We start from the raw sequence: 25,231 nt of genomic DNA, 5'->3' as shown, positions 1-25,231 counted from the left end.
ACACAAATGTCTATAAATTATTTTCTGTGATAGTCTTATGTTAGAATAACTTTTCAATCATTGTATCAAATTCCGCAGTCTTTACCCTGATATCTTATCCCCTGGATAAGCAGCAGATGAAGAAGAGTCAAGGTTAGGCAGAATATTTTAATGGTAAATTGTGCTGACCTGGCCTCAGAGGAGCCTGGAAGCGGGAGGAGGTGATGCATAGAGAGCCAAGTAGATGCAGAAATGAGAGAGGAACATGGCTGAGCAAAGTGTGTCTGGGTGTAGGGACTCTGTGGCCTTTCTGGGTACTGAGGTGTATATGCAAAAGGCTTTGGGCAAACTTCCTGTGTCTTTGCTTTGCTATTGTACCTGGCCTTAAAGCACATTCAGCCCTTTGGGAGAACTTCAACCCTGTGTTGGGCTCCTGTTTCCTACTTTCTGGCTGCTGCTACACCTGGTCTGAGAGCCACACAACTTTAGTTCTGACCCTTTTCACACTGGCAATAACACAATGGATACTGCTGTCCCTGAAAGGGATTTGAGTGAAGAGGCTAGGGCCTTCTTGCTTCACCCCTAGGCTTTCGGCAGTCAGCCTAACCTAGAAGCCTGCCTTTTGAGGCAGGTACACATGACAGAAATCAGGGAACAAAAATGGCTAGAAATTCCTAGATGCTCTGTGGAGTTCAGCCTGTTGGCAAATCTGGGGTGATAAGCGCTTGCCTTTAGGGTGGGCAGATGGCACAGAATCACCAACACTGCCATTCCTCTTCCTCCCAAATACCCTGTGAACTCTCAACTCTTCTCCCAGGGTATCATTGTGTCTGGACAAAGCTTAGAAATTACATAAAACAATGTGAGGGAGAGAGAAGGTCAGCATGAGGGGTTTCGTTTTAGGTCAACCAGGTTATCAGGGGAGTCTAGATAAAAGGAAACATTAGGCTGTCCAGTTATAGAATAGAAATATTAGAATTCCTGGGGGAACAAGAGGAGAAAGGAGATCCTGAGAATGGGATGTGAAGGCAGGGGAGAAAAGAGATGGGACAATCCCCCAGGAGTTCTTTTAGGTCTTGGAAAGATAAAGCTCAAAATTCCTGAGCAAAAGCAAATGCTCAGCTGTTTAATCCATTTCTAGATGGGAGGAGAGAATGAGTAAGCTAGGATCACAGGACATTACAATACAAGGGTCTGGTGGCTCAGGGAACCAGCCAAGGGAAACTGAGGGACTGTAGGAGTCAGGAAAAGAGAGAATATCTTCCCTGGGGTCCTTTAAGAACATAGCCGAGACATTCTCTTTCAGGATAAGACTCAATATTGTGAAGATATCAACTCTCCCCCAACTTTCCTATGTAATTAGTAAAATCTCAACTGCAGTCCTAATAGGACTTGTTAAATGAAACTTAACAAGCTGATTGGAAAGTACATCTGGAAGGAAAAAACATGTGAGAATAGCAAAATGATTTTGGGAGGAAAAAAACAAAGGAGAAAAATATACTGTATCAAACTATACCTGAAAGCTACATCAATTAAAATAGCATGGTTGGTAGAAGAATGTATAAAAGTTCAATGCAACAGAAAATCCAGAAACAGCCTCATGTATGTATAGGAGTTTTGATTATGAGAAGAGTAGTATTTCAAGACACAGGGGAAAAGGATGGCCTATAGAATCTGGACAGCATGTGACTCTCTGAAAAAAAAAAAAAAAAAATCCCTAACTCATACCATTTATGAAAATAAATTCCAGATGGGTTAAAAGACTAACACAGAAACACAACTATAAAATAAGTATAAGAAAATATAGGAGAATATGTTTATTATCTGGAGATGGGGAGCCTTCTTTACGAACCATAAAATACAAAGCCATAAAGTAAAGGAGTAATACATTCAGTTACACCGAAATAAAAAGCCTCTGTATAACCCAAGGCACCATTAATAAGGTTAAAAGAATGAGCTGGCCTAGACTGAGGGGTGGCCCATTCTGCTAGGGAGCAGGCTGTGAGAAGACATGGCCTTGGAGGCCTATCTGCTCCCTCACAATTCCCTCAAAAGAAGTCACGGTTTGAGAGGAAGCAAATGAATGCCAGAGGGTGGCCATTCCCCATTGTCCATCATCCACAAAGTCCTACAATCAAGAGATAAGTCATAGTTATCAAGAGCCAGCTCAAAATGAGTGGATAAGTGGAGCAGGGTGCAGGAGACAGTAAGCGAGATGGAAGGAGTAGAAACAATTTTGCTGGCCTCGGGGTAGAAGCAGGAGGAAGGGCTGCCTCTGTCAGAAATCATAGTCTCCAGTCCTTGGGCCCATCTTTCTGAGTGGATGTGGTATAGGCAACTGCTCCTAAGACTTCGTTTTCCCTGAGTAGGCAGCTTTTGGGGAGAGCGTATGGGGAAAATGTCACTCTGTGTGGGCTTTAATAATCTCCATGAGACCCCCTGAGCTCTATGGGGATAAGGGCTATCTTGGAATAACGGCCTCTGCCGAGACCCCCAGGGGCAGTGACGATAGATATACCCATGTTCTTGGGTGGGCTTGCATGGTCTGATAGCTCCAAGTCAGAGGCTTATGTCTTGGAGACATGACTCTGTTTCTTTTTTTTCTTTTTAGATGGAGTCTTGCTCTGTCACCCAGGCTGGAGCACAGTGGTGCAATCTCGGCTCACTGAAACCTCCACCTCCCAGGTTCAAGCAATTCTCTGCCTCAGCCTCCCGAGTAACCGGGATTATAGGCACCCACCACCACTCCTGGCTAATTTTTTTGTATTTTTAGTAGAGATGGGGTTTCACCATATTGGCCAGGCTGGTCTTGAACTCCTGACCTCATAATCCACCCACCTCAGCCTCCCAAAGTGCTGGAATTACAGGTGTGAACCACTGCGCCCAGACCGACATGACTGTTTCATGTCTGGAGAACACTCTGATACAAGGCCCCCGAAGCAAAGTGAAACTGTTGTCCCATGGAGGCTTTACCAGCCAGCTTACCCTATGGGGATCAGGCTGTTTCCTAGAGAAGCCAGGGAATTACTGCACTCAGCTACTCTCAGCTCATACTTCCCACTTATGAGCTGACTGATCTCAGAGGGTGTTTGCCTGATTCAGGTAGGATGGCAGCCACATTCAATTCTTATGAAACCTCTGTGGCATTCTGACGCCATTTGGTAAACTGCATTGAGCACATGGACCTGGGGTTGAGAGAAAGGGAAAAATTTGCAGCAAGGGATGTCAATGCCATTTTCTAATATGAGCAAGGGTATGTAACAAAGAATGGTGGATATTGAGAGAAGCAGGAGACAGTATCAGGACTGGCCAGAATTGAAGTATAGTCTCAGTGATGGAATCACATCCCAAGAAGCATCAAACAATCTCACAGGCCCCAATTTGACTTTCAGAGATATGGTTCAGGATTTGGAGAGTGAGGATTAAGGAACAAATAAGCACAGCTGAGGATAAGATCAAGGTACCTTACCCCTCAGGAAAGGATGCCACAGGGGTAAAGAGAAACCATTGACCCCTGAGAAATTTTTTTAAAAATGGACTGTGGAGCTTAGATTCAATGTCTCTAAAAGGAAACAATTCCTTTACATAAATGCACAAACAATGGCTGAGTACCAAACTACGTACCAAGCATTCAAGTGAGGGCAACATAAAACAACCTCTGTGCCTCCTATCATTACTACCAGCAACACACACCTAGTGAAGTCAACCAGCCTTGCCCCCATCGCTGAGATGAGACCAGACCAGTCCACTCATTTGGCACAAAATATGTCAGTTTAAATACCTTCTAACATGCAACCAAATTTCAGGGAAAGCGGGATATTTTAGTGAGCTCAAAAACCCCAACTACCCAGATGGATATAGGAGGCTCCAATCAGCCAACACAGGTCCGATAAGGAGAGGAGCTGTCTTCTCTCTCAATGCCTAAGCAACACCGCTTCCAGGCCCTTTTTCACTACCAGTCCTGATGATCAGCCAGGTTGAAGGGTGCAGTCTTTTAGAGACCCCATGGAGGAAGGTGCTGTCTCTACTCTCAGATCAGGACCAGTGATTCTGAAGCTATTTGGGCTGTGGCTCCCCTTGAGAGTTTTGATAAAAACTATGCATCCCCTTGTCAGAAAAATGTACATTGCACATACAGATATAATCTGTAAAATTTCAGGAGCTTTAGACCCCCAAAAGCCCCAGCTTAAGAATTCCTGCTGAAGACATATCACTCCTTTTCTTACTCAAGAGCTGTTTCCCAGGGCTGATTAACGAACATCTTAGATGTTCAACAGGTGAGTGAATATTCAGCATTGAACTCTAGTCATCCCATGCCACTGGCAGATGGCTGGGTCTCTGCTGTTGCCTGAAGCCAGAAGGAAGCAAAGCCCCTAGACCGAGACCACATTTTGTTTTTCAAAGGAGAACTCTCCACCCCCACCAGAAAATCTCAGACATCCATGGCCTGGAACACAGACACAAAGTGACAAGCCAAAAATAAATCTGGTGCAATATACAACTACATCTGTGAAGAGAGCCATAGACTGGGCTCTTCTTGGGCTGGTGGGCCAAAGCTGAAATGGAGAGTCAGATGGGTCCTCCGTTAGCTAAATGCAAACTAGCTGATCATTCTAGAGAGGCACCTGCTTTTTTTTTTTTTTTTTTTGAGATGGAGTCTCACTCTGTCGCCCAGGCTGCAGTGCGGTGGCGTCATTTGGGCTCACTGGAATCTCCTCCTCCCAGGTTCAAGCAATTCTCCTGTCTCAGCCTCCCAAGTAGCTGGCATTACAGTAAGGCACCTGCCACCATGTCCGACTAATTTTTGTATTTTTAGTAGAGACAGGGTATCACCATATTGGCCAGGCTGGTCTCGAACTCCTGACCTCCACCTGCTCTTTTTCACTGCCCCTCTACCTGGAATGTAGAGGTTGCTAGAGGCCATGCCCTTATGAACTATTTAAGTTCCATATTTGTTTCCCTTTTTTCCAAAAATAATAATGATAGCAGCATCACTGATAAAACATCAGTATTGAACAGTACTCTGTGCCAAGCACTATGCTATAAGCTCTTGGCATAAATTATTTCATCTTCCCCAAAATCAAATGAAGTAAGCACTCTTGTTATCTCATTTACAAGATCAAGAAATAAGACTAGGAGAGGCTTAGTAGAGTTGCTTAAGGCCATAGAACTAGTGAGACAGTGAGCCTGAATTTGCATTTAGGCCTGATTTCAAACCAATACTTTTAACCTCCACTCTCATGCTCGTTCCCAAAAGACCAATACTCAGACAAAGGCCTAGGAAATCGTCCAGAGTGATAATCTCCAGAGTGAGAGCTCTAGTTCTTGCTTCCGCCTCCCCATCCGCTACCCACCATGTGGCAGCCTGGTTCTCAAAAGGGCCTCACTTTATGGAGAGTTGGTTGGAAATCCTCAAACTCTATCTCCTATCTCTGTCTGACTTTGCTATTTAAGTCCATACTCTATGGCCCTAAATTTATCTAGAAGCCTAAATTTATTTTAAACTCAGCTCAGCCCAGGAACCTTATTTCCCTTCAGGTTTAGAGTCAAGGAGAAAGATTCATTTCTGTTTTACCACTGGAACGTTGTTGGTGGGGGATTAGTTGTCATCACTCCCATTTTAAATATTTGGTGTGTGTGTGTGGAGTGCTGAGAAAGAGTAGAGTAGCCCAAATTTGGTAAAGTGTCACCAGTGGTGCTGGTGCCCTATGGGGGCCAGGATTCTCTAGACACCTCCTACCCCTCAGCATTTGGAAACAGGGCACATCACGTCTCAAATAGCTAGTCTTCTCATTCTCCTCAGTTAGTGGATTCCAGGGAGAGTGAGTGCCCAGCTCACCAAGTGAAAGGCACAGAAGGATGTTGCCCATTGTTTGCCCAGTGGCCAAGGGGGCCCCAAGTACATGCTGAATGGCTAGAGCCTCAACTACGTTTTGGGAGGCAGTTGGGGGCAGAGTGGGCATTAAGCTATCTGCTGAGTCCAGGGTTGCTTGTCCTTGTCCCAGAGCCTCATCTGAGTTGAAAAAGGGAGAGGAGGGCCGGGCGCGGTGGCTCAAGCCTGTAATCCCAGCACTTTGGGAGGCCGAGGTGGGCGGATCACGAGGTCAGGAGATCGAGACCATCCTGGCTAACATGGTGAAACCCCGTCTCTACTAAAAAAAAAAAAAAAAAAAAAAAATACAGAAAACTAGCCGGGCGAGGTGGCGGGCGTCTGTAGTCCCAGCTACTCGGGAGGCTGAGGCAGGAGAATGGCGTAAACCCGGGAGGCGGAGCTTGCAGTGAGCTGAGATCCGGCCACTGCACTCCATCCCGGGTGACAGAGGGAGACTCCGTCTCAAAAAAAAAAAGAAAAAAAGAAAAAGGAAGAGGAGATGCTGGGCCTACACAGAGGTGGGAGATGCAGGAAGCTAATGAGGTTGACTGCAGGTGAGAAGATCATCTCATCTTCAGGATCTCTGTTCTATACCACCTGTAGGACAGAGGAGAGATAAAGCAGTAACGACAGTACCCACCTTCAAAATGGATGAGGAAGTCAGACCCAGAGGCACAGGTGACTCCCAAAAATGGTCTGGACTCACTGGAGTCCAATCAATTTGTCATCAGATATTTGCAGAATGTCTGCTATGTGCCAGACTCATCTGGGCATTGGGGATGCCATGGTGAATCCTGCCCTCAGTGTGAGACCATCAACAGAAAAAAAAATACATGAGGAAGACCATCTGGACAGTGATAAACACTAGGAAGAAAACTGAAACAGAGTGGTAAGGGAGAGTGATTGGAAGGGACCATTTCAGTTTGGTTGTCAGGGGAAGCCTCTTTGAAGAGAGAACATGAGACCTGAGGCTTGATTATAAAAAAGGGCAAGTCATCTGAAGATCTGGGGGAAGTGCATTCAAGGAAGAAAGAAAAGCAACACCAAAGGCCCTTAGGTGGCAGTGGGCTCTGTGCATTTAAAAAACAGAAAGGCAACCATTATTGCTTGAGAGAAATGAACAAGTAGGTGAGAGGAAGGAGCGAAAGCTGGAGGGTTAAGTAGGGTCAGATCATAGAGGCCTTGTAACCACAGTAGAGAGTTAGACTTTTATTCTAAGTGTAATGGGAAGCAGGGAGTGACATCCCTCAATTAGCACTTTTTTTTTTTTTTTTTTTTGAGACGGAGTCTCGCTCTGTTGCCCAGGCTGGAGTGCAGTGGCGCACTTGGCTCACGCACTTGGCGTACTTGGCTCACTGCAAGCTCCACCTCCTGGGTTCACGCCATTCTCCTGCCTCAGCCTCCCGAGTAGCTGGGACCACAGGTGCCTGCCACCACGCCCACCTAATTTTTTTGTATTTTTAGTAAAGACAGGGTTTCACCGTTTTAGCCAGGATGGTCTCGATCTCCTGACCTTGTGATCTGCCCGCCTCTGCCTCCCAAAGTGCTGGGATTACAGGCGTGAGCCACCGCGCCTGGCCCTAATTAGCACTTTTAAGATCACTCAAGCTGCTGTGTGAATGGATTACATAGGGCAATCATGGTAGTAGGGGGACCAGTGAGGAGGCTGTTAGGTGAGAAAATCGGTGTCCACATCATTTGTCATCCAGACCAAGATACTTGTGCAGGTAAACAGGGGTGCTACAAATAATTAAGCAGGGACAACAGGCATGACCAGATGGTCTCTGGCAAAGTGGGACATATGAACACTCTGGATATGATAGACTAGGGCAGCAGTTTCCAAGGTGTTGTTCCTAGATCAATAGCATCAGCATCGCCTGAGAACTTGTTAGAAATACAAATTCTCAGGCTCCTACTACCCCAGCCCTTTGAATCAGCAACTTGGGATGGGCCCAGTGGTATGTCTTTTAATGATCCCTTTAGGTGATGCAGGATAAAGTCTGAGAATCACTTGAGCTAGAGTGACAGTAGTGTGGCCAGATACAGGATATAGTTTGAATATGAGGGGTGAAAGAAACTAGAATGTGGAACCAGCTCTTTGTTTTTTGTTTGAGTGATGTGTATATGGTGGTGCCCTTGACTGCAACGGGAAGGACTAAGATGGGGAGAGGATGAGTTTTGTGAGGGGATTAAGCTTTTGTTTCAGATGTATAAGTGAGAGTGCAGACACAGGCCTTTCTTCCCTGGGCTACCTCTCAGAACAAGGAAGCATTCTAACAGCCAGAGGACAGCCAAGCTCTGCAGCTTTAGGCACTCTTTTCAGAGTCAACCTCCTTCTTATGAGTCCCTGAATTGAGAGAAGGGACTTTTCCCAATGAAGTTGCTCTGAGTACCACTTCAAGTCATGGCCCAAGAATGACTGTGGAGAAAAAGCGGAGCACTGCCCTCAGAGCCAAATAACTGGCTACTTGGGCAAAAACAGCTTAAGAAGGTACACGTTGAGATGCTTTTATCTAGAAAATAAAAATCTGGGCCTTGTCTTGGGAGTTCTCTTGGAGACCAAAACTTGCCGATGACAAAGCTCTGGCTGTCGTGAACATACCCCAGCCAGGACTGTCACAGGAAGTTCAGCAGTTTTAGCAGTTGTGCTCCAACACACAGCTCCTAGCTACAAGAGGAATCACTTTTCTATTTGGTCCTGGACTCCTAACCTGGCACCCCATGCCTGAGCATTTGGTTTTTGTTTGGAGTACATGGGCTACATTTGCAGCAAATATAGGGAGTAGCAAGCCCTTATCCCTGTGCTGTCTGATGCAGGGAATGCACACCATCAGTGACATCCAACAGTGCACAGATGAAAAGAGAAGCAGCGAGTATATGGCCACCCCTCCTTGTAGTGGTGCTAGAGCAGGTGGAAGCCAGAGACAGATAGACAAGCTCTAAGTTCCAGAGCAAGGATTCTTAACTTGGACCTTTGGGGTTCTGTGGTGCAGTTGAGAGAGCCTCAAGCTTTCATCAGATTCTCAAGCCTAAGACTCCAAAAGAAATAAAGAACCTTTGCTTTAGACAGCAATGGTGCTCACACTTCAGTGTGCTTCAGATAACCAGAGGGCTTGTTACAATATGGATGCTGGGGCCCAGCCCTAGAGGTTCTAAGTCAGTAGGTTTGGAGTGGGACCCAAGAATGTAAGGGGATGCTTGGCCCAGGGGCTATGCTTTGAGAACCACTGCTTTAGAGGATACCAAAAACCATGAAGAGTTCAAGTTCAAATTATGATCTTTCCATTTCAGACAGGAGTTCCAACAGATGCCATAGTCCTTGAAACCACCCCTAAGTCCCAAGGAACTTGAGATTTTATTTTTGGAAGAAGCCCCTGGAGAATTACAGACTCTGGACCTCTCCTTGAGGTCAGGAAACATCTGGGAAACAGCATTTTATAGGGTGCAGGAAGATGCCTCCAGAAACTTAAAAGCCCAAGCAAAACTGAGCTGAAAACTACATGGCTTTCTCTGGCTGATCCAATTGCTGCACCAATTGTTGGTCAACAGGGAGGTTTTGAGAATCTGGGCAGACCCAGATCCTCTCCTAGAGACTATCTCCTGATACTTGTTGTTGAACTTGTGAAGCCACATGGGCTCAGATAGGAGGTCTGCTCTAAGGAAGAAACGGTGTCTGCTGCGGGATAGAATCTGGGTATAGGAAGGAAATCAACAACTCAACTAGACAGAATTCAAGAGCCTCATTCACAGAACCTTTTGATCAGGTCATTGTAGTAAGGGCGGGAAGAGGCAGGAATAGTACTCAGGGCTGTGCTTACTTTAAGCAAGAGCAGTGGAGAGCGGCCTGGTAGGGCCATCTGCCAGCTTCCTTCAGACCTGCTCTGAGTAAGTTATTCCCCCATGAAAGGTGAGGGGGAAATGAAAATGTGGATTCATTCATGAATCAACCTCTGAAACAGGAAGTGTGGCTTTTGAGCTATGCAGAAGAATCCTCCTTTGCTCCCGGTAACATTGGCTTTGACATTCAGCTACATACATCCTTAGGGGAGGCAAAGTCAAAGTCAGGGAGACCCTACAAATTAAGGGATGAGGAGGCAACTTCACAGAGAAGGCAACATATTAGAGTGATTGAGACTGTGGCTGTGCTTTGCCATCATCCTACTTGGACTTGAATCCTGACCGTGGAGTTCTAGGCATGTCATTTAATCGTTCTGTACCTTAGTATCCTCATCTATAAATTGAGGGTAATAACAGTGCCTATTTCATAGAGTTATAGTAAGAATGAAGTAAAATAACCCAGGTAAAATGCTTAGCGCTTAGCTTGGTGCCTTGAATATTTTAAGCACTCAATGTTTAAAAAATAAAGTGTGGTGAACAAGAAGAAATTTGGGATGGTGGCAATACAGACCCACCCTAAGTGACACTGCCAGAAACAAAGTGCAGCTATGTTACAGCTACACAGAAGGCTGCTAGTCTCCACAGAAGGCTGACAGAGGTCTGAGGTGTGAGATGAGCACAGGGAGAGCCAGGATGCCTTTGATGGTGGGGTTAATTAGACAACCCTACTGGCTGTAAGGCAGTGATATCCTATTCTTTTAAGCCTTGCAATATTCAGTGAGTCTGTTTTGTGACATTTTCTCACTGCCAACCTAAGTGCCAAATAGCCTGATGTGAGGAAATCGAAGTGAATGAAAATCAATATTGGTAGGAAAATTGTATTGATGTCATTGGAAACACTCTGAAGATTTGCAATATTTAGGTAGAATCACCAATTTCAGGGGAAAAACTGCGGCTCCTCCTCCTGAAGTTCTAGAAGGTGGGGTGGGGGTGCTGAAGTGAGAACAGTGGAGGTGTGTGCTGGCCCTCAGGTGACCTAGCAGGCAAACACCGAAAAAGAGAACTCTCTTTTCTCTGGTACTGAAAGAACAGGACCTCTTCCAGAACTCAGTACCCAAGATAAAACAGTCCTGACTGCTTAGAAATAAATTGTTCTTGAGACTAGGAACAAAGAAATTTCTAAAAGCCATGCAAAATACCGAAATAAATGATATACCACATGGTTAAATGAAAGTTAACATCCATTGGAGGTGGAGGTAGGAAGAGACCACCAATTACATCTTAGAAAAGAAAGACGGAAGAAAAATGACAAATAGTTCTGTTTAAGCATGCTGGGTTCCTTTCTTGAGGGGCTCCCCATGGTCCTACCAGCATTGCCTTGTTGTTCCGACCTGGCTGTCTGGGATGCTCCTCCTGTAGCCCTTCAGTAGGACCTCTTGCTGTCCAACTGACCACTGGGCATATTTAATCATGGTCCTATCTGGAGTCTTTAAAAGATGAAGGGCCTGACTCCTGACTTTTCACTCCCTTATACTTGCTGGGAGTAAATCATGGCTGGAATTGCCACCATAACCTCCTGTGCTTGAGTCCTTCTCTCGGACAGGGACCCAAAGATTTATCTGATCTCTGCAGAGAAGAGAGCAGAATCTGGTCTCTTCTTCAGGAAGTAGCCACCTGTCTTCTGTGTGCACCCCCCAAATCAGAGGCACCGTAGAACTTAGGGAAACTGACGTTTCTTAGGCATCCCACCCACCTCTCTAAAACAGTGGCACCCTCAGCTTTCAGTTTTCATAAAGCAAAGTTTCTCCATTATTTTTATTGAAGTTGGTGGTTGTCAGATGTGGAAGCTAGTTCATCCTTCTGTTCACTCCAAAGTAGGGACCTTTTATTTACTTTTTTCTTTTTTGAGACAGAGTCTCGCTCTGTCACCCAGGCTGGAGTGCAGTGGCACAATCTTGGCTCACTGCAATGTCTAACTCCCAGGTTCAAGCAATTCTCATGCCTCAGTCTCCCAAGTAGCTGGGACTACAGGTGTGCACTACCGTCCAGCTAATTTTTGTATTTTTCAGTAGAGACGGGGTTTCACCATGTTGGCCAAGCTGGTCTTGAACTCCTGACCTCCAGTGATCCACCCACCTAGGCCTCCCAAAGTGCTGATATTACAGGTGTCAGCCACCATGCCCAGCCAAGGAGGGCCTTTTTAGCAAGAAAACAACAAAACAATACTCATAATGAACTCTCTTGGGATTCCCTCCGAGAAGCCTGGAACTGTAATAATGTGGACTTGAGATAGCCTACGGACATGCACCAAGTGTTAGAATATAACTGCTGTCGTATATACTTAAGTAACATTGAGAGATTTTTCATAGTGTGATTTTTGCCAGGTTATCTTGGAGAACTACTTGCTCCAAGCATCCCTCATATCCAGCTTGAAGGTAAGTGAAAACATAAAAAAAGATAAAATAAAAGGAGAAAGCTACAAATAAAACTTCAAACTCTACTTAAAAAGGTTGAGGAAAATATATACCTGAGGCTTCTGAGGCCTTTGTTGGTTTTTAAGTTAGAGGTCAAAATGGGTGGTTCTTGTGGTCAGATAATCTACTCTTCTAGAAGACCCCATTGAAACTATCCTGAGGGATGGCTCCTGTGTCTTGTTTTTATTGGTAGCTTCATTCACTGTCTGCCATTCCACTCACTAGAAAAACAGTTTTGAAAGAGATTTTAAACCGCAACCTCTATAAGTGTTCAACAGCATAATAGGGCAACTATTAAAAATAATTTATTAGATATTTCAAATAACTAAGAGTGGAATTAGAATGTTCCTAACACAAAGAAATGATACATACTTCAGATGATGGATACCCCAATCATCCTGATTTGTTACATTGTACGCTTGTTTCAAAATGTTACATGTACCCAGTAAGTATGTATAAGTAGTAGGTATCCATGATAAATTTTTTTAATTGTAACAGACAGGAAACAAAAAACCTTCCATGAGAATGGAGCATGATCTATGGGAAAAGGCTTTCCTTCTCTTCAACATGATGGCTAGGTTAACTGTCATACCACCAGAGAATTTTTTAAATGACCCAATATGCCAGGATAGGGAGGCCATTCACATAACATTTTTAAAAATAAGCAAACCTATTGTAAAATAAAACAGAAGATAGAGTTCTCTAGTATGAGAGCACTTTTAATGCTTGTAGTTGATTAATGATCATAAGTAACAGGCAAGTATACCTGCTACTGAGTCCTAAAAACGGTTTCCACCTATCAAAAAAAAAAAAAAAAAAAAAAAAAAATCCAAGATCGCAACCAGACCCCTTCCCCCAAAAAGCACTGAAACAAAAGACTGATCTGATTATACAGTCACATGAAAAATAAACATCTTTATTTTTTGCCTACTTTATTTCATTTTTTCAAATAAAATTTAAATCTGTACAAAGTATACTGTTACAGTATATATTTTGTAAGAATCAATGCCTAAAATAATCACAATACTTCAATAAGCAGTACAGCAGACCTCGCTAGTTTTCAGCTTTGATATTGAACAAACTCAAGCCGGCTGATGCACAACACGTTTGCTTGGTTTCCACATGGTGAGTTCCCAGCACTTAGATGGGAGAACATGACAGCAAATATGGTAATATTACAGCCCGACACACTGCGTTTCTTCATGTGATAATAACTGCACATATTTAATACAGAATGCTCAAATTTACTTTTTAAATTGCATTTGCTTACTTCTTAGTTGGCAAAATTCAGCATTCTTAAATGGGGTCCCCAAACAGTGCAAATTAATGATATTCTAACTGTATATTGGCACATCTCCAATAAGGATTAACTTGTAAACTCAAAGAATATCAACAACTTAGTCCTAAATTTTAACTAATATACATCTGGTCCATTTAACCAAAGTCATTTTGGAAAGATATTAAAGAACAATTCTATTTCTGAAAGGATATTGTTTTGATCATTCTTTAGAGAAGAGAAATTTTTAAATTGTCATTAAAATGTTTCACTATAAAAATTTTACAAACTTGATTAGAAATTTCAAGATTATGATTCACAGCAGACAAATACAAACTGTATATTCCAACAATACCTATTCTTAGACTTTCAAACAGAGCACAACCATGTCAGCTGTGTTAACTAAAATTCTGAACAGTGTACTAAATTTATAAGTGGTGCTGGGTCTAGCAAGTGTAAATACACAGTATATTTCAATGAAAAGAATTGTCTTCTTTATACTTTATTTGTTTTCCCATAAGGAAACATTAATGTTTACATTCTTTAATAAAGTTAATCTTACATCAGAATATAACTTAATACTGTCAGCAACAGGGACCACACACAGTAAATAAGAAGCACATTTAAAATAAGTCTGATTTCACATAGATTAACATTTGTTGGTTAATAAAATATTGACAGTATTACAATCTTACAATATTTACAGTAAGAAAAATCTAGAGTAATATATACCTTTCACAGCAGGATTCCTTTTTTTAAAATTTCTTCCAGTTTGGGATTGTGTATACACGAAAAGCTCAAAATAAAGCAACTCTGCAATATAATCTTAAAATAATGGCTACTAGGGGGAAATTCTATCACAACCATTGAAAATAATGGTGACTTCTCACGGAGTCTGTGGCATCTGAGAACCCAGTTAATTAACCAAAGTCTTGCTCACATTAGCCTCAGTTACCCAGATTAAAGCAGAACTCCGGCCTTCCCTGACTGCTGAAAACCCAACAGATTTTCTCAACATGCTATAAGGAAAGAGGAAAAATTGGTTTCAGCTCACACCTCATGGCTGGAAGCCTCTGGAAGCCTCCAGCCAGTGCACACTCCCCGACTTATGCTAAAAGAGGGCCAATTTCATCCCCAAAGCATCACAAGAGTCCACCCTCCAACCACAAGGCACTCTGACACCAAACTCACCCATTCCTCAACTCTTGTGCCTTAGGATAACACATGAACTTAGCCCATATAATACACACCAGCATCTCAGAGACTTGGGACCAGGGCAAAGAAAGAGACTAGTGTAGTTTGCACTGAGATCAATAAGAAAAATGGGAAGTGATGCACATTTCCAATTAGAATGACAAGAAGAAGACCCACATCCCTAAACTGGAATTTGGCCAGGGCATCAGAGTTAGCACCCCCTCTCTGAGTACCACTAGCGATTAGGATGTGTGCTCTGGGCCTCCTCTAAAAGAGAGCATCTACAGTAAGTAACACAGTATGGGACATTAGTTCTATGACGGCTGCCAAGAAAGCAGATACAATTCTTGAATCTGGGGCTGTCTACTGCACCTGAGGTCAATCATCCAAGCTGTGACCTGTCCCAACCCTGCTTACTTTAAGATATCTGATGGGCACAGAGCACTCAGGGATATGGCTGCTGGCTACTTTGGACTCTAGATCTCACAGGTAATCAACAGGTATCTGGGATTGAATTAGCAAACTGTACCATAGCTCCTTAAACAGACACTGTCAAGTATGAAATCATGTCAAGCATGAATCTTCACTGTCAGGTCAGAAATTGAAGTGGGAGTCTTCCCACATCAGCCAAGGTTATTTTGTCAGACCCTTAGAGGAGTTGGACAGTTTTTCATGTTGCAAGTGATTAGTTTACTTATTTCAGTCAAGCTGGATTGGCAAACCAGACTGATTTATTTAGTTAGCTTTGTTTTTTTGATTCTTATGTGTGTGCTAACCCAAAGCTGTTGTATTTGGGCTAAATACACTGACAGAGAAAATTCACATGACAAAAGTTTTCCGCAAACTTCTGTGGCATTTTTTCTTTTTGGAAGTAAATGCAAGATCTAAAGGTATTTCTACCCAACAAAGTCTGTTTAAGTGTTTAATGTTATTTCCTTTTTGGTCCTATACAGAATGCTATGACTTCTATATAGGTCTGAATGCTGCTCCATGTAGATTCCTTCTGTATATCTAAAAATATATACTTTTCAGTAGTTCAATACATGGTTAATCTTCCCACAGAGGAAGATTTTTGTAATCACATGTTGCAAAGTAGAAAACATCTCCTTTCTAAGAAAGGAAATATACTTTCCTATTGTACACTTTTGAATAAGCCCAAAGGCATGCACCAAAAATCATTATTAAAACTAATACATGCAATAAAATGGTGTAGAGTTAGACTTAAAGTGCTGCTTCTCAATTTTTTTAATTTGAAGAAGACATTTTGTCAGTTGTAGACTCAAAGATCTTTCCCCCACCCACCCTCCCCACCCCCTGGCATTAAGAGAGAAAAGTAAAAAGTATGCATAAATCTTTTAACTGTTCTTTACATGGGGGAAAGAACAGATATATCAACTATCCTATGTATCAACTGGATTCCCAGTTTTAAATAAAACCAATATTTACTGGTAAAAATTGTCAAAGCGAATACACCCAAACAAATGTTACTAGTAAATAAATGTTCTACATAGAGAATAATTTACTTTGGTTTTATGCGCCTTCTCAAAAATAACACTAGTGTCCCAACGTCACCAAACTGATGTGTTCCAGCAAAGTTGTAAGGCAAATCTTTTTTCCCTAGTGACATCTTGTTTCCCAACAGACAAAACTAAAATCTTTTGGTGAGGAAGGGGTTAAGATAATGGCTAACCCCTTGGCATCCTGAGCATTGTGGTTTATCAAACTCTACCCTGCTAGAAATTGTCAGGCACCCTGACCCCTGCCTTGAACCAGGAATGGCTCCCATGTCTAGAGATGCCCTGACTCCTTATAAATAGCTTTCAGAACTTTGCTTCTTTTATCCTTCTCTCTGGATGTTATAATGTCTAACGAAGCTGGTTGCAATGTCACATTTTGCTAGTAGGGGCCACCATCTAACAATAATTCCAATATGAAAGGTTTTAAGCCAATAGTTGGTTCCTAATTTTATCAACGATTTACACTAAAATTCTCTATAATTTACTTAGAGCAGAGATCTTTAACTTGGGTTTCAGAAGATGTGTGATGCCCCTGAGGTTGTATGCAAAATTATTCAGGTATGTGCATTTTTTTTTTTTTCCTGGGTAGAGGATCCATCACACTTTCATCAGATGATCAAAGGTATCTGTGACCCCCAAAAAGGGTTATAGGGACTTAGAGGGATACCCGTAATTCATTTTATACCAGGACTGGGAAATGGGAGCAGAAAACTAAAAATGGCCTCGAAAAAGGCCAGGGACAAATTGCTGATCTTTTCCCTTTATTCACATTGGGAAAATAAGTGCTTCAAACTGGGAAAAATCATTAATTAAGCTGGTTAAACTCCATTAAAAAACAATCAAATCACTTTCTAAATTTTTTTCATTTTTGATATGTGGTAAATTTCGTCTCCAAGAAAAGGTTCGGAGACTGAATGTTTCTCTTTTCCTAAAGGAAATTCATACATAGAATGCTGAATATCATCCACATTTAAAGATATGACAACATAACAGATAACTCTTAATGATGTGAATCTTTAACTTATGATTTTGAGTAAAGGATTATCTAGAATCAAATATACACTTATTAACCTTCATTTGCCAAAATTGGTCCATATTTAGACAACTACCTGGCACAATTTCACTAGATAAACCTAAAATCTGAACGATGGAAGTTAAACTTCTATCCAAAGTAAAAACAAAGCCATAAGGTTCCACAATTGAATTGGCCACAAACATTCACACTACATTATAGAGGACTTTCTCATTTCAAATACATCACTGTTCAACAGAATTTGCAAACATAAGATCCAGAATGACTAGCAAAACATGCTAAGAGCATGTCAAAAAGTAAAACACCACCACCACCCCCCATCCGGAAACACACTCAGGCATTCCAAAAATAAACCAGATCTGAAAAGAGGCCTCTCACTTGGTTTTAAGTATGAGGTGTGTACAAAGCTATGAGAAAGGGAATATAAAATGAAATAACCAAATAACTTTCAAAAAATAATTTTAGCCAAAAACACGTATCTCTGTTCCATTGATATAACTATCAATTAAAAAAATTTTTTTGCAATTCTGAACACTGTGTTGCATAATATCACCAAGACAAAAAATATGTTCACAGGTACACTTTTTGTTATTTTCTTTCTAGAGCACATCTTTGAGATCGTAAGACCGCATCTGGTTAAAATAAAGTCTCTTGTCCTTGCTTCCCTTCCCCCCTCAAAGTGATTCAACCCTGAATTCCAAAAAGGAATATTCAATATAACAACTTCAAAACCAGTTATAACACTTAGACCATGAGGAAACTATATGAACATTATGGAAAACTACATGAAAGAGGGAGCTGCCACTTGCCACCCACTTCACTTCCAGCTTTTTAAGCATGTACCCAGCTAGACTCATACCTCACTGACTTCAGTGAAACAAACTAACACACCAAATCCAGGCCATCTCAGGCTAGAAGTTAAAACTCAAAGACATCATTTCATATACACACATATATATTTCCTATCCTAAGTTTTAACCTTGTCTATTTAAACAGTTTAATAAAGCTCACATTTACAAAGGATTTTATTGGCAAATAAAGGCCCATATTAAAAATTTTATCAAAACAAATTTTTGTTTTATACAGCTAACACTAAGAAATATTTTCTTGGCCTTATAAAGCATATTTAATTGCATATAATTTTTGCTTTGGGTGGGATATTGAAAACATACTTCTGCAAGAAATTAGAAAAGACTAGAAACAAAAGTGAAAGTGACTAGCCTTAACTTTCAAAAAATCAAGTGCAAAGATAAATAGTGCAAATAATGAAAACTAGAAATTTTACAGGCAACTTTAGTCTTTCCTGCTTTTGCACTTTTACACACTGACAACTTTATAAACCCTAACAACTATATGCAGCATGGAAATGGGCTATCATTTATCTCCACTGACTAGACTTAAGGAAGCCTTTCAAAGACTTGTCTCACAGTCATTTAAATCACTAGTTCTTGACACAGGTTTGGGGATTCTCTTCTTTTTAAACAAATTTCTAAGGGAGGGGCTATTTAAGAAGGCTCTGCATTGACTTAATGAATTATAGTATATGACTATTATAATTTAAAATCTGACACAATAAAATGTGAAAATTATTATACTAAAGTGCCAACTCTACAAAATAAGCTATAGTAAAAATAATCCTGCTATTGTTAATGAACTTGACATTTGTAAAAAAGAAAAATTACCTTCAAAGTACAAAATCAGAACCACTTTTTTGCTATTTTTAAAAGAGATTTTTATCACTAACAGACAGAGATGTGAGTAAAATGAAACTTCAAAGTAATCTGTCCAAATCACCAGGAATAAATCCGTACTAAATTCGACAACAAAGAGTTAATCCAAACGTACTTGAATTATGTAACTTAAAAACAAACATTATAGTAATTCTTTATCTTAAATAATTTAAAACACTACTGGAATAATGGGAAAAGAAATCTAAACACTATCAGCTTCCCTACAAAGGACATAAGAACCTCCAAAATGTACTAACTTATTTAATTAACATTTGCCACCACTGAACTCTTGGGAAAATACAATTTTAAAGTAAGAGAGAAAGTGGGGAAACCGAAACATGAGTTTGGGGGCTATGTTGTCTAATTTTAGAAATACAGTATTATTGAGGACCTCATAAGGTCCACAAGGTTAAATGGTTGCTATGGTTGCAAATGTGAAAGAAATAAAAAAGATACCTAAAATTGCAAGTTAGTGTTTTTACCTGGTTGTCTTCTTCTAAGAAATTTGTGTGGGCCAAAGTCTCAAAGTTCTATAAAAGCAAGGAATAATGTGTGTCTTTGTGGAGTACAAAATCAAATAATTTGATCTAAGGACCATTTGAAAAGTAAAGGTAAACTACACTGTAACGAGAGCCCAAGAAAACAGATAGTATGTGTGATAAATATTTCTGATAGTTTAAAAAGAGTAACTGTGAAAAGCTTGAAATTTTATTTTCTTTTCCTCAAAATAATAACTCCCCAGCACCCACTTGCCTTGACCAGAAAAGCTGTCATTCCACAATTGTGCTACTTAATTTGTCCCAGAAAAGCAGACATTCTATACATGAAAACAGACTTGTATAATGCATCATCATTATCATAACTCTAGCTATAGTAACTAACAATTCTCTCATAATCAATGAGGGACCCATTTTCTCTGGCTTTATTGAAACTTCCTTAGTGAAGATCAACTTCATTTCCTTAGCAAATAACTCTCATTCAGATTCCATCATAGTACCTTTTCCTACCTCTAGCAAAAATTCCTCCCACTTTACTTCCAAACCATTCCCTATATACCTCTCAAACCCCCATCCACAAACACATTAAACAGCTCTCCTCGTCCTACTCTCCAATTTCCAAACCAGTAAGTCTCAGTTCCCAGTAACTTACCTAAAATACACATACTTCTTACTCTCTTCAGTTCACAAGTTTCTTAACATTAATTTAGATACCTTCAAACTGCCAGCTTAAGACCATGGGGAAAATAGCAATCGGAAAAAAACTGCCCAGTTACCTCATAATACTGAAATTGTTCTGGATCATCAGTTAGCTAAGTTATAAGGCAGGAGTCAGAAGTTTCTTTACTTCTCTCTGAAGAAGTAAGCTTGAGTGCCACTGGCAGGCCTACAGCAAGAATAAAAAAGGAGAGAGAAACAAAGAAAAAGGAGGATAGGAGAGAGAAGATGCCAGATGTACATGGTAAGGAGGTAGGTCAAGTGCCACCAACAACTACTTGCATTGAAAATTGCCAATCTGCTCCAGCTGAATGGGAGTTTGACCCAAACTGAACATGTGTCTGATAAGTCATTAGCCGATGGCCACCATTGTTTGAGCTAGTCAAGATGAATAGGTAATTCACCTGTCCCATAACTTTAACTGCCACTTCACGATAAGGACATATTTTCTTATATCCTCCTAGGATCTTTCTGTGTTAATCTACCTTAGACCAAAACACACACTAATGAGAGTATTTCCATGTTTTTCACAATTCTAGAATATAAGGACTTTGTCCTTGAACTTGGAGGCCTCTTGAATTATTAAAGTGGAACCAAAATCAAGAAAATTAAACTCTCTTTAGCCAAAAAATGTTTTCCATCTAATGTTACAAAATAAGCTAATTGCTAACAATTATCAAAACAATCTGTGTATTTATGAAAACATGAAAATCTTGTGATTCCAAAATGAGTGAAATACTTCTGATGTGTAAGAAGCAACTTTATTTTACATAGAGGATCACCACCATGTTTCTGCCTATCAACAGGACAATTTTCCACAAAAGCAAAGGACATCAGAAGGAAAAATACAAAACAAAACAAATACCAAACATGGGGACAAAATAAAAATGAATGAGTAGTTATGACATTCTTGTTCAGAAAAATGTTAACAAGTGACCTTTGCCACACTCGGCTTTCCTAAAGACATAATTGCCTGGACCATTCAACACCAAAACTTGGTAGTTAGCTTAGCATATTCACTGGCTTGAAACCAATCTATTTCTTTTTTCATCTGGTTGTTCTTGTATCATGAAATTCTACCTGACTCATGCTAATTCTGGCTTATTTTCACTTAGCCTGTAATAATCAAATTTCTGTCCAAAAAGAACGTGTCAAATGGCCTATGCCTTAAATTTAGGTTTTGTTTTAGGATCAATTAACTTCTTAAATATTAATATTAAAATCAGCTTTTCTTAAAAAATATATCACTAATTCTGTAAAGAGGACTTTAAAATAATTAATTCGTGAATAGCAGTGATCACTTTAGTTTTATAGCATACTTATGAATGGCCAAAACTTGGTTAATATGCAATGAAGAAAACAGAAATACTGTGATTTAAAAATTGACACCCTTTAACAGATCTACACAAATAACTTTGGTGAATTTATTTATGTAAGCAATTCCAATAAATTCTCTCTCCTACTTACTTCACTCTCAAGGAGACGTATCTATATACATATGCACACACACAATGCATATATACATATATATGTGTGTGTGTATGTATCTCTCCAAATTATGAAGATATTCAAATTTAGGGATAATAAACTATAAACGTTATACTCAGAGTTATCACCAACTATTCCAAACTTAAGTTGCTATAGATACTCTTGTTTTAGTATCCTTTTACATAGACAGCAAGATCTCATTCTGATACTCAAAAGATTTTAAAATGGGAAAAAAGTCATTAGACTTGGTATCTCACTTTTTATGGTGAAGAAAATCTTAAAATTATGTTCACATGCAAAATAAAATGAATTGTGGAGCTATGAAAGCTACTAGAGCATCAATTTCAGATAGCCCCATTCTAAAATTATTTGGAAATGTGTGTGTATATATAACCTGAAAAAATGAACGGGAATATTGTAGACAAGAAGGTGAACCATGTGTGGAAGATAAAAATAATCATGCCCGTACGGTAGGGTCACAGGGATAGCAGATAACCCAAAATGTCATAAAAGAAAAATGTGTTTAGAAAGTTTTAACAGGGCCAAAACACAACATGTTAAAAGCACACAAACAAAAATGAATGAGATAATCCCCCCAAACATCAAGTTACATAAGAAAATAGGAAGAAAAAAATTGACACAGTATCTTTTAAAATATATCAAATCTTAACTGACTTAAAAAATGATATAAAGTGCTTGGGCCATGATACCCACCCAGATTCTCATTATCAACGGATTTATCTTTTCCCCTCCCTTCCACCCAAATTTAATTCAGTTTTCCTGAAGAAAAAGTACAGCATCCCTATATTAATAAGAAATGAAAACAGTGAGTACAACTGATATAGATCCATTGACTTTTATTACAAATGTACTTGATCACTTGGCTTCAAAAAGTTTAAAATCAATACCCTATTTTCTGTATGCCAGTACAAAGCAAACTGTTTTACAAATTAAATACCTAAAAATTTGACAAAAATATTAAAATTTGATGAAAAACAATTATAAAAATCCTTAATCTCTCTTCAAAAAAGGAGGCAGTCTTCCCAGTTCTATTATACAATATTAATAATATTCACCATTTTTAGAATAGGTAGCTAAATTATATCTTTCTGTTAGCATACAAAACTTAGACTTATAGATTTTATTTGTATATGCTCCAGTTAAGTTTGTGAATGCCATCTGATTGCAATATAACCAACTATCTTTAATTGAATCCTAATTTACACTTATTTAATAATTTGCATAGTTTGAAAGGGATAAAGGTTATTCTACAACTAATTATCATAGGCTATTACAGTGCTACTTTTCAAGGCAATAAGTATTTGCTCCCAAATGAAATTATCTGTCTCCTTTAGGCAGGGGTTAAAATTACTAGCAGCTTTCTCTATTACCTGAAAAATCATATTGGAAGTTATCCATCTCTAGATGTGAAGGCCTAAAAAAACATAATATACTTTCCGCTTTGAATCAAATTTCAACCCCTGCATGGGACAACTAGAAAGTGAGACTTTCAAGGTTTTTTATTTCCCTGTTGGTTTTGGTTTCTACTCTCCATGGCTTTTTGAGAAGCTGGAAAACAGTTTGTCTTTCCTGACTAGCATTGTCTTTTTTTCCATTTGGCAAATATTCATCTACCTCCAATCTGTATCTAGTAGAGGAAAAGCCGACATGGCTTTTCTTATGAACTTCCTTTGTTGTCAAAGGCATGTATAATGATTTCTACAGTTCTGGTTAGTTAACTTTAGCTCCCTCTGTGGCTGGATGACTGCTGCTTCGAACATCAGCATGATAAATAGGAGGCACAAATAAAAAGTAGCTTAAAAAAATTGGTGATTTAAAAGAAAAAAACAACTTCAAACACACACACATACATGAGCATTTCAAATCTGGTGGCTGATCTCTGGATTAAATTACTTGACAGTGTCTCTCATTTTAAAGAACATCAATATTGCAATGCAGTTCAAGTTTTCTTTTATACTTAGGCAAATAATACAGTTTAACCAAGCTCTTGGACCTTAACTGTAAGACAAAGCAGATCAATAAAAATAAGGCATACTTCTCAGGAATTAAGTTTTGTTTGCTTGTTTTTGGCACATTTGATCATACTGTCTTCTATGAATAACACATATGGTCAAATATACCACCTTCCTTATTTGTTTCAGCACAAACAGGGTTTACCAACTAGTAAAATAAAAACAAGGAAAAATTCTAACATAAAACACTGATATATAGAACCTTGGTAAAGTACCGAGCACCTGGGAGGGTAGGGTAGGGAAAGGATGAAACAGGAGAGGGAAGACAAGGTTTAGGAGGGTGCTTGGGGAGGTAAAGTGAGATGCTTAAAAAAAGAGCATCTTTACAGTCACTTAGTCTTTTCTACGATCACTTTTTAAGTCTTAAAAGATCTGCATGTGGATTTCTTTTTAAACCCACTGACCATAAATCAGACACTGGTTTCAAAATCGCAGTAAGATTGTATTCAACTGTTTTAGTGTAAAGACAACTGCACAATACATGTGCTTCTTGAGCCGGTGGGATTCCAAGCAGAATCTGAAGTCTATAGGTAAGAAAGGCTTCACTTTAGGTAACTCTGGCCCTAAAGAAAACCTCATGAAAGAACTCGCATCTCAAAGAAAGGACACTTTGCCTAAGTTTGCTGTGTTTTTGTTGACTTGCACTACTTATTGCTGGCTACTATGAAACAGTGATCTAGGAGTACTCCAACAACCTGTAGTACAAGGCTTAACTTTAAGAAGCTATAGTAAACAAGAGACAAAATCAAAGCAATTCTCTTTCCTAATTAGTAACAGCACAGAGAATGCAGTCTTTTCCATATCACAGTTAAAGTACAGTGAACAAAACAGCTCAACAAACCTTAAGACAAAAAAGTGCAGGTTATTAATGTTTACATGCAGTTGATAAGCATTCCAAATGTCACATTATGCACTGTAAAAGCTCAACTTTACTATATGGAAATAAGAAAAATGCACCTCTAGGGAGGGGGAAAAGCAATTTAATCATTTCCAGTGATTTTGTAAGTAAAGAAACTCCTAACTACTGTAAGGTCACCTCATATTTAACATTGTATGAATATTAAAAGCAAACAATTTAATGGGAAAATGCACAGTACAATGAAAATAGCTTGTTATTCAACACATACAGTAGATCTCAGTAACGAAGACAACACACTCAACCAGGGAGCATAAAAATATCAAATCAAAACCCAAAGAACCAGCAGAAAAAAAATCCTTCAAAAAGACAACTGTTTGCCTTCCTAGGCCAATGCTTTACAATATGAGAAGCACTGATACCTTCCCGCTCCTACAGGTGGTGTCTTATACATACAGCAGTTAGATCTATATGGCTGGATTTGCCAAGAAACAATTCCATCCCCAGAACTCTCTGTCAGACAAGACTTTTTTTTTTTTTTTTTTTTTACCAAAATACTTTCTACAGAATTCCAAACCAAAATGTACTGTTTAAGGCATCTTTTTTATAACATTTTCTCTTCACTCAAAAGATGATAGTCATGCAGCAGTTTAATGATAAAAATATATTAATATTTTACTATACAGCAGCAAGAAGTTAGTTGTCAATTAAAAGCACACAAACATCTT

At 39.7% G+C, this 25,231-nt stretch overlaps 2 protein-coding genes across 2 annotated transcripts in view; both read right to left on the bottom strand.

The window, feature by feature from the left end:
• Positions 1-13,053: 13,053 nt before the first annotated feature.
• LOC111528336 (IgA-inducing protein homolog) lies at positions 13,054-14,405 on the bottom strand. Its single transcript, XM_023195042.3, has one exon. The coding sequence runs from the start codon at positions 13,382-13,384 to the stop codon at positions 13,223-13,225; it is 162 nt and encodes a 53-aa protein (XP_023050810.1). The 5' UTR covers positions 13,385-14,405; the 3' UTR covers positions 13,054-13,222.
• An 8,049-nt stretch (positions 14,406-22,454) lies between these two features.
• LOC113224860 (transcriptional activator protein Pur-alpha) overlaps positions 22,455-25,231 on the bottom strand; it is an 11,584-nt gene continuing 8,807 nt past the window's right edge. Inside the window, exon 2 of the mRNA XM_026454480.2 lies at positions 22,455-25,231. This exon is cut by the window's right edge and continues 2,607 nt beyond it. The gene's annotated coding sequence lies outside the window, so the exon portion shown is untranslated.

This window comes from Piliocolobus tephrosceles, chromosome 4 (assembly GCF_002776525.5).
Source record: "Piliocolobus tephrosceles isolate RC106 chromosome 4, ASM277652v3, whole genome shotgun sequence".
Lineage (NCBI taxonomy): Eukaryota > Metazoa > Chordata > Mammalia > Primates > Cercopithecidae > Piliocolobus > Piliocolobus tephrosceles.
The sequence above is the reverse complement of the archived record's forward strand: the minus strand, read 5'-3'. Positions and strand labels throughout refer to the sequence as shown.